Source organism: Coregonus lavaretus (assembly GCF_964263955.1).
Source record: "Coregonus lavaretus genome assembly, chromosome: 18".
In the NCBI taxonomy this organism is placed as follows: Eukaryota; Metazoa; Chordata; class Actinopteri; order Salmoniformes; family Salmonidae; genus Coregonus; species Coregonus lavaretus.
In genome coordinates, this window is record NC_140005.1 from 26,853,891 (window position 1) to 26,863,851 (window position 9,961).

The 9,961-nt window shown below is 42.0% G+C and overlaps 1 protein-coding gene and 1 pseudogene across 2 annotated transcripts; one reads left to right on the plus strand and one right to left on the minus strand.

The window, feature by feature from the left end:
• Window positions 1-747: 747 nt before the first annotated feature.
• Window positions 748-6,806, plus strand: LOC311145404 (uncharacterized protein). The gene is made up of 6 exons (XM_084181632.1): window positions 748-803; window positions 2,835-3,048; window positions 3,223-3,371; window positions 3,483-3,627; window positions 5,858-5,941; window positions 6,103-6,806. Exons 2-6 carry the CDS (start codon window positions 2,848-2,850, stop codon window positions 6,241-6,243), a joined length of 720 nt encoding a protein of 239 aa, XP_084037758.1. The 5' UTR covers window positions 748-803; window positions 2,835-2,847; the 3' UTR covers window positions 6,244-6,806.
• A 2,182-nt stretch (window positions 6,807-8,988) lies between these two features.
• LOC311145614 (cell division cycle-associated protein 4-like) lies at window positions 8,989-9,775 on the minus strand (annotated as a pseudogene). The gene is made up of 2 exons: window positions 9,375-9,775; window positions 8,989-9,277 (listed from the first exon to the last, which is right to left on the minus strand). The product of its transcript is annotated as a cell division cycle-associated protein 4-like (transcript).
• Between the last annotated feature and the right edge of the window lie 186 nt (window positions 9,776-9,961).

Here is a 9,961-nt window from a genome sequence, read left to right on the forward strand (position 1 = left end):
GATGGATATAAATATTTCCTCCCAAGTAATTGTTCTCATTATGTCAAACCATAAGAGTCAGAGTCAGGCTGTGTATTTATTTCCTAATGTCTCAGGGCAAACTGAATTAAATGAAATTAAATACATGTTTACACACAGTAAAAGTCCTTGATTGCTTTACCAAATTGGGGCCAACACAGGTCTGTCCTTGTAGGCCTACATTATTATTAATCATCAGTCATTTTAAATAATATACAGTATCTCCCTATGGAGGGTCAAATGTTAATGTTGGGCCTGTCTGGTCATGTCTTGATAATGAATTACTACTTTGTCAGGTAGGCCACTGGTTCACAACTGTGGCTAAAACACACATCTTAGAATTTAGGGCGCCCTCTGTCGGTTTCAGTTGGGTCTAGATTTTCGCTGTCAATGCACCTGCGTCAGGTATGGTTAGCTCTGGGCTCCTACGCAATCTCTTCGTCATCGGCTCCAAACAGTGGGAAGTAGTGCCGCGTTCAAAACAACTGGGAACTCAGAAAAATACGAGGTTAAATAATGACGTCACTGATCTTCAGGTTGGAAAGTTGGAGCTTTAGAGGCCAGAGTTCCTTAGTTGGAATTCCGAATTTGATGACCGTTCAAATCTATTTTTCCCAGTCGAAGCTCGTTTTTTTCAGAGTTCTCAGTTGTTTTGAACGCACTGAAGTTGGAAGTCTGAAATGTCTGAGTTCCGTGCTCCCAGTTGTTTTGAACGCGGCATAGGCTATTGTTTATTATCACCTTCCGGATTCTTAGAAACTTCACCTGTTACAGACGCGCCACCGGTAAGGAATATTTGGCCTGTTTAGAGGTCTCTCAGTTAGACTTCGTAGGATCTAACAATGTAGACCTATCCGATACACTGTAATAGGGTTATTTCAAATTAGTTCAGTCTAACGACGGGTTAGCATTATGTGGAGGTTATGTACCGTATTTCTTGTTTTATTAATCAGATTTGGATAATTATCGTTTTAATATGCACACATTTATGTTTTTGTGGCTATCATTAGCCTAATTAACTTAATGTCGTGGCTGCCCTTTCAGTTATATCCTCTATTATAGGTTACACCATATTATATACAGTGCCTTCGGAAAGTATTCAGACCCCTTGACTTTTTCCATATTTTGTTACGTTACAGCCTTATTCTAAAATGGATTAAATAAATAAAAAATCCTCATCAATCTACACACAATACCACAAAATGACAAAGCGAAAACAGGTTTTTAGATTTTATTGCACATTTATTAAGAAAAAAAACAAAAACACCTTATTTACATAAGTATTCAGCTATGAGACTCGAAATTGAGCTCAGGTGCATCCTGTTTCCATTGATCATCCTTGAGATGTTTCTACAACTTGATTGGAGTCCACCTGTGGTAAATTCAATTGATTGGACATGATTTGGAAAGGCACACACCTGTCTATATAAGATCCCACAGTTGACAGTGCATGTCAGAGCAAAAACCAAGACAGGAGGTCGAAGGAATTGTCCGTAGAGCTCCGAGACAGGATTGTGTCGAGGCACAGATCTGGGGAAGGGTACCCAAACATTTCTGCAGCATTTAAGGTCCCCAACAACACAGTGGCCTCCATCATTCTTCAATGGAAGAAGTTTGGAACCACCAAGACTCTTCCTAGAGCTGGTCGCCCGGCCAAACTGAGCAATCGGGGGAGAAGGGCCTTGACCCCTTTTTTAAGGGAGAGCTCTAGAGTTCCTCTGTGGAGATGGTTGTCCTTCTGGAAGGTTCTCCCATCTCTGCAGCACTCCACCAATCAGGCCTTTATGGTAGTGTGGCCAAATGGAAGCCACTCCTCGGTAAAAGGCAGATGACAGCCCGCTTGGAGTTTGCCAACAGGCACCTAAAGACTTTCAGACCATGAGAAACAAGATTATCTGGTCTGATGAACCCAAGATTTAAGTCTTTGGCCTGAATGCCAAGCGTAACTTCTGGAGGAAACCTGGCACCATCCCTACGGTGAAGCATGGTGGTGGCAGCATCATGCTGTGGGGATATTTGTCAGCGTCAGGGACTAGGAGATTAGTCAGGATCGAGGCAAAGATGAACGGAGAAAAGTACAGAGAGATCCTTGATGAAAACCTGCTCCAGAGCGCTCGGAAACCTCAGACTGGGGCGAAGGTTCACCTTCCAACAGGACAACCACCCTAAGCACATAGCCAAGACAAAGCAGGAGTGGCTTCGGGACAAGTCTCTGAATGTCCTTGAGTGGCCCAGCCAGAGCCCGGACTTGAACCCGATCGAACATCTCTGGAGAGACCTGAAAATAGCTGTGCAGCAACGCTCCCCATCCAACCTGACAGAGCTTGAGAGGATCTGCAGAGAAGAATGGGAGAAACTCCCCAAACACAGATGTGCCAAGCTTGTAGCGTCATACCCAAGAAGACTCAATGCTGTAATCGCTGCCAAAGGTGCTTCAACAAAGTACTGGGTAAAGGGTTTCCGTATTTTTCTTTTTATAAATTAGCACACATTTATAAAAACCTGTTTTTGCTTTGTCATAATCGGGTATTGTGTGTAGATTGATGAGGGGGAAAAAACAATTTAATCAATTTTAGAATAAGGCTGTAACATAACAAAATGTGGGAAAGGTCAAGGGGTCTGAATACTTTCCGAAGGCACTGTAAGTATATGGGCTGCACAGGGAATTATAACAATAGAGAGAGGGAAGTCACTGATGGCCTACTAATTATTATTATCACATTGCCTGATCAGTCCAGAAGTTGGGGACGTCTGTGGATGTGGACGGACTGATAAATTATAATATCTTCCATGATCTGATCCTTGTCCTAAAACAGACTTACCCGTTCAATGGAGGAACCATTCTTTTTTGCTTGCGGGGATTTCGTCGACTGGTCTGTCCAAACTGCTTGGGAACAGAATGACGCCGAGGTGGACAGTGCATTTGGAGACTGGAGTTCCGCCTGTAATGGCAACAAGTCGGATGCAGTTGAAAGATCTTCATCTCTGTCTTCACCCATGGACATGGACATCTCTAAACTCTCAACAAAGGTGAGAGTGCACCAATCTTTCTGATCATTCCAAGTTTACTTTACTTAAGAGGGAATTATTATTATGACCTATAAAGGAGCTGTCTTAATTGCCAATGTTCTATTTTCCTAATGTAGGCTAATATAAAAACAATATAATAATAATATGATATATGTGATATATTTTTCTATACAGCTGGAGAATGGCAATGTGAAGAAATCATGTGTAGTTTTCCAGGAGTGCTTCCAGGTCTTGGGTGAATCTGAAGAGGCCAACTGTACTGTACGATCTCTGTCCCAGCTGCTAGAAAACACACAGCCTTTTCAACCAACAGCTACAATATGGTGTCTAATTTATCTTCTTTTTTTTCTAAAAACATGCCTCTGTATATGTATGAAGCTTCACTTCTGTGTTCCGTGAGATTGTGTTTAAGCCTCCTCTTCTCTCGTGCTTAGTGACTGTGGCAGCTTGTGGAGCCATCTGTTGGCTGAGCCCAATAGGCTGAGGCTGTCAGAGCCAAAGCCCAGCTTACACCGCCACAGCCACAGCAGAATGGTTTCTGCCCTCAGAATCACACCCTCACACTGCATCTCTGAACAGGTGAGATGGGTAGGTGGAGAAAGAGGAGAATGGGGTCCTTAAAATGAATACAACCTCCCAGCCTAGTTGGATGAATGTCTTTACTTTGTGTGGGTTATTAATAGGAAATAAGATAGTCAGGTACAAAATTATTGGCACCGTTGATAAAGATTAGCAAAACATACTGAGCTATATTGTATGCCACCCAAAAATGGAATATTATATGATTTTATACTAATACAATTGCTCGGAGAAAGAGATTTTCTTTAACAAGTAATAAACAAACCCTAAAAGATAGGGGTCAATATTATTGGCATCCCTGTTTTCAATACTCCAGGACCCTTCCCTTGTAAACTTAAATTGTCATTTCTATTCTATTATCTATATTTCTATGATTTCAATTGGTTTCCTATGGAGGATTGACAGTATAATTTAAAACAACAGATATTCCCATTCGAGTCAACATTATCTGATGTGTGGGTCTCGAACCATCTTTGTGGTACCATTTGAAAGTTGACATTTCAATTTGATTCCAATTTTATCAGCCAAAACATGACACCCACCCTGTATTCAAGAGCATGTTGTGTTTCAACTGATGGCGGGCACAACACAAAATCCTCAGATGATGTAAAATAGCGTCTAAGCTACAACTTATGCGAATATGAAACAAATCAGACCATTTTTATTTATTTTTTCAAGTAACTTCAGTGTTACACCAGGGGAAACATGCACACAAGTTTCTGCAGCAGAGCCATCTATAGTGTACAGGCGAGGGTTGGCGGGGGGGTCCCCCCCTTTTATTTAAATGTTTTAAGGAACTCCTGCACTAGATGATGCTCCAAGATTCCACACTGGAAAAAAATATATATTTGGCAAGTAGTCTGCCTCATGTTCTGCACGTAAGACACCTGTATTGTACAATATTTGCACATTATAAATTGTTTTAATTCTTCAAGCTCTGTCAAGTTGGTTGTTGATCATTGCTAGACAGCCATTTCAAGTCTTGCCATAGATTTCCAAGCCAATTTAAGTCAAAACTGTACCTAGGCCACTCAGGAACATTCAATGTCATCTTGGTAAGCAACTCCAGTGTATATTTGGCCTTGTGTTTTAGGTTATTGTCCTGCTGAAAGGTGAATTTGTCTCCCAGTGTCTGTTGGAAAGCAGACTGAACCAGGTTTTCCTCTAGGATTTTGCCTGTGCTTAGCTCTATACCGTTTATATTTATCCTAAAAAACTCCCTAGTCTTTGCCGATGACAAGCATACCCATAACATGATGCAGCCACCACCATGCTTGGAAATATGAAGAGTGGTACTCAGTGATGTGTTGTTGGATTTAGCCCAAACATAACGCTTTGTATTTAGGACATAAAGTTAATTTCTTAGCCACATTTTTTGCATTATTACTTTAGTGCCTTATTGCAAACAGGATGCATGTTTTTGAATATTTGTATTCTGTACAGGCTTCCTTCTTTTCACTCTGTCATTTAGGTTAGTATTGTGGAGTAACTACAATGTTGTTGATCCATCCTCAGTTTTCTCCTATCACAGCCATTAAACTGTAACTGTTTTAAAGTCACCATTGGCCTCATGGTGAAATCCCCGAGGTGTTTCCTTCCTCTCCAGCAACTGAGTTAGGAAGCCTGTGTCTTTGTAGTGACTGATTGAATTGATACACCATCCAAAGTGTAATTAATAACTTCACCATGGTCAAAGGGATATTCAGTGTCTGCTTTTTTTTACCCATCTACCAATAGGTGCCCTTCTTTGCGAGGCATTTGAAAACTTCCCTGGTCTTTGTGGTTGAATCTTTGTTTGAAATTCACTGCTTGACTGAGGGACCTTACAGATAATTGTATGTGTGGGGTACAGAGATGAGGTAGTCGTTCAAAAATCATTTTAAACACTATTATTGCACACAGAGTGAGCCCATGCAACTTATTATGTGACTTGTTAAGCATATTTTTGCTCCTGAACTATTTTAGGGTTGCCATAACAAAGGGGTTGAATAATTATTGACTCAAGACATTCCAGCTTTTCATTTGTAATTAATTAGTAAAAATGTATAAAAACATAATTCCACTTTCACATTATGGGATATTGTTTGTATAACAGTGACACAATCTACATTTAATCTATTTTAAATTCAGGCTATAACACAACAACATTTGGAAAAAGTAAAGGGGTGTTAATACTTTCTGAAGGCGCTGTATATCAGGGTTCTATATCTGTGTTCTTTCCCCTCCATAGTGTGAGTCACTCTTTTTGGAAGACAATGAAGAAACTACAGAGGAGACCTCTTGCCCCCCTGCTGCTGCTCTCATCAAAACCAAGGTGTGTACATGCATATGTGTGTGTGTTGGGGGGGAACCTCCTCCTTTTTAGGAAGTGGGCATCACAGGCCTGTCTGGGTGTCTTTCTACTCTTATTGGCAGGGAGCACTCCTGTAACCTCTAACCCAACCTCTGGCCTTACTCTCATCTCCCTCCACTCAGCTGCTGGCCCCCTCCTCCTGCCATGGTGACACCCCAGCGTTCCTCTACCAGATCTCCCAGCAGTGGCTGACTCAATGCAGCATCCGGCTGCAGCCTCAGCACCACAAGAAGACTCCTGCACTGAACTATGGAGAAGGATAAGATGAAGATGCAGCATAGCATAGCCCTACTGTACTGTTGTAGATGGGTGAAATGGGTTGGGTTGTTACCCGGGTGAGAACAAAGTATTAACGTTTCGCAACATTTTATTTATACAGATTGTAAACAAGACATTCTATGATATTGTGTATTTGGTTTGCAGGCGTGTTCCTAGTTTTATATATAATATTTTGATACGGAGTGCAGTTGCAGTGATACTATAAATGTACTGAGTGATTTATTCTGTGTAACACCTGTTGTTTTTATACCACTATTGTCAAGAGCATAGGGAACAATGCAACTCTGTGGAAAGACTTTGGAAGTCAGTCACAGCACTCCACTAGAGGGCATACTGGCTTCCTCATAAGTCCTAAACCCCATTTTGCAAACATACAGTGCATTCAGAAAGCATTCAAACCCCTTGACTTTTTCCACATTTTGTTTTACGTTACAGCCTTATTCTAAAATGCATAATTTTTTTTAAACAAATGTTCTCATCAATCTACACACTATACCCTATAATGACAAAGCAAAAACAGGTTTCTAGAATTGTTGGCAAATGTATTAAAAATAAAAAACAGAAATACCTTATTTACTTAAGTATTCAGACCCTGCACCTCAAAACAATGAACACCTCAAGAAACATAAAAGCTTTTTTTGTTTTGTAGAATACCCATCTCTAAGTCTCACTGTAGAAACCTGGCTTGAAATCTAGAGCAGTGCATGGTCCCCCCAAAAAAAGTAATTGGGTGTATCTTCCCACTGTGGATACATTTTTATGGAAAATTGGATTGCTTGTGCTTGAACTATTTATGGAATCACATTATTGGTGTCCTCCACCTCTTAATCTTTCCCTAGTTTGGTCCTCTGTGTTTTGTTTACCTGCCTTAATACTCAAAACCACAGACATGTTTCATGTGATTGGCTGTTTTGTAAGTAAGACTGCAGGGTATCATGAAGCTAATCAGCACAAACCAGTATAACAGAGAGGTTATTACAACTGCATCTCAGACAGTTCTCTTCCATTTCAACCACCAGAATTTGCTTTTCCAGACAGAGAAAACAGGGGTTTAGTGGAGGAGCACACTCCTCCCACATGTCACTTGATTGGCTGGCAGGTTGAATCTATGAATAGAAATGAAATACTGAGAGCAAAACCATCACCTTTTCACAAGTAGGCCCCTCCTACATGACAAGTGATGTAGACCTACACTTCCCTCCCCCCTCTTATTTTCCATATCCTTCTCTTTCTTTCTCCCCCTCTCTTTACTATCTCCTCTCAGCTAGAGCACTAGCGGGATGTCAGAGTGAATTTAGATTACATCTCGTTGCAGTGCAGTGGCGGAAAAAAGCCAAAGGGACATGGAGGAAGGAAGGATGATCCTGGGTTGTATTGTGCCTTTATATGTCACTCACACTAACAGAGGAAGGCATGGGCACATTGGCCATCTGGCAAATGCCAGATGGGCCGGACCATCTTTTCGTTGGGTGGGCTGGTCAAAATAAATTAATAATAATACAAATATTATTGATTATATATATATATATAAAGTATACTTTTTTTAAGGGAGACTGCAGGCGGCCAATGGGCCTGTTAAGATTTTTTCAAATGATATTTGTGCAATATCTCTATTGTCATAATATATTTGAGCATTTGCCTGATCAGTGGGCAGCGGCCGATCCCCCTAGCAAGATGGGCCAGCCCGGCTTTCTGATTGGCTGAGCTGAGGTGGCGCAAAATTCACGTTCAAAGTCAAACGCACATCAGCAAAGAGACCTGCTCTGACTCTGTCATCAGTCAGCCCAGATCATGGCTCGTAAAGAACGGAAAGGTGGTGCCGAAAAAAGTTAGACCAAAGAAAGGCTCTTGAGACCACACCTGCTAAATGTGTGAAATTAACCAACTCATTTTCTAAAAGTTCTGGTTCTGCTGGTCCAAGTGCTGTGACAGCTGCTGCTACAGAAGACAGTGCAGTTGAGGTAGGGAGAAAACTGAGAAAGACACACACAGTAGCTAGGTTTCCATCCAATTGCCGACAGATTTTAATGTGAATATTCAAAAATCAGCTTTAAAAACTCCAAGGAGTTTCCATCAAATTGACTTGTTGCGGATAAAAGGCTGTGCGTGATGATGAAGTTGAGAAATGTTGTACTATAGTGTACTGCATATTTTGTGTCAGTGGTGATGTGGGCTGTTGTCTAAAATGCCAGGGCCAAATGTTTGTCCCAGTCCGCCCCTGGAGGAAGGCGCTCACTGCTCAGCTCTCCACCGGATGGATATATTGTAACTCAAATACTCAATTTCTACAGAACTCTTTTAAGTCTTTAAGGCATTGTTTTTTAAAGGGAAAAGTGGTTGCTATGAGAACAAGGAACTTATTTTGATTATACAGAAGAACTCAATATTTTTTCAAAAGCAGAGGCAGACTTTACACCTACAGTGCTGGAATAATTAGATTAAATGCAAAGATAATGTACAATTTCAATAAGAGGCATTATATAACAAGACAAGCACTAAAAGACACTGCATATTTTTCTTACATTCTGCTAACTCCCTAAAAAAGTGAACATTCTGTTCACAGTAGATACACAAGTCTCCGTCACCTGAATAAAACCACTCTAGTATGACAAAAATACCATCCACATTGTAAAAAATATATATTGTCATTTACAATTCTTAACCGGACCAAGCCAGGTTATCCTGATGATGTCCAGATCCTTAACAAGCAGGTCATGACCCCTGATGTATCACGAGTTGACCAGAATCTCCATAATGTGGTCCAGATCATTGAGGTCGGTCAGACACCGCTGTAACGTGCTGACCGAGATAATACTGGAGCATATCTTTAGTCCCTCGTCCCCCCAGGGGGACACCTCGCTGGCCCAGGACAGGTAGCCGGCCCAGGCAAAGGGGAGATCAGAGGAGTCGTACATGAAGGTGTCAATGTCCTCAAAGATGCCATCCAGGGCAAGGTCCGTGAGGCAGCCCAGGGAGTTTGGCATCTCGCTCTTAGAAGAGCAAAGGTGTGCCGAGGGGCTTTAGGATCTGGGGTGTCCAGAAGAGCTGTCCTGTGAGGGAGATGTAGGCAATGTGGTGCGGCGAGGAGACACCCAGCCTGTTTCCTTCAGCACACCCTGGGTAGGTGAGTGGCCCGTCCTCCTCCCAAATACTGTCACCGAAGAGGGAATCATGGTGGACATCATTAAAAGGCAAGTCTGAGAGGCCAGGTATGTGGGCAGGTGCATCAGGGGAGAATGACTGGGCTGACAGGTCAAGACTACCTGGCCCTTCCCTCTGCATGTCCTGTTGAATCTGCCTCAAGGTATTCACCAGCAGCACTGAACGGTGCAGGCTGAGTTCCACTCCTGTTTAACTGCACTGTAGCTTGTCCAGGCACAGGCTGAGCACGAGCTGGCGCTGCTGCAGGTGAGGCAGGTAAGACCCACCCTGAACCTGGACCTCAGCCTTCTCTGGCACATAGACCGTGAGCCCCTCTGCCTCATTGCAGCTCCGCTTCACGCCAAGACCCAACATGAATCTAGACAGGAAGGATATCTATCACTTTCATTGATCAACATTTAAGTATGAAATGTACATCTATACATCATTTGAGTCCTGTCTTCATACGGTTTTAAATCTAGTTTGTGATAGAAGGCTCTTTCTTGTTCAGTGAGTTGATAGGCTACTGTATTGGCCTACATGTACAACTTGCACTCACTG

Coding starts and splice junctions, on each gene's coding strand:
- LOC311145404 (XM_084181632.1), top strand. CDS start 2,848: ATGGAGGAACCATTCTTTTTTGCTTGCGGGGATTTCGTCGACTGGTCT. Junction 3,049..3,222: donor TCTCTAAACTCTCAACAAAG/GTGAGAGTGCAC, acceptor TTTTCTATACAG/CTGGAGAATGGCAATGTGAA. Junction 3,628..5,857: donor CACACTGCATCTCTGAACAG/GTGAGATGGGTA, acceptor TCCCCTCCATAG/TGTGAGTCACTCTTTTTGGA.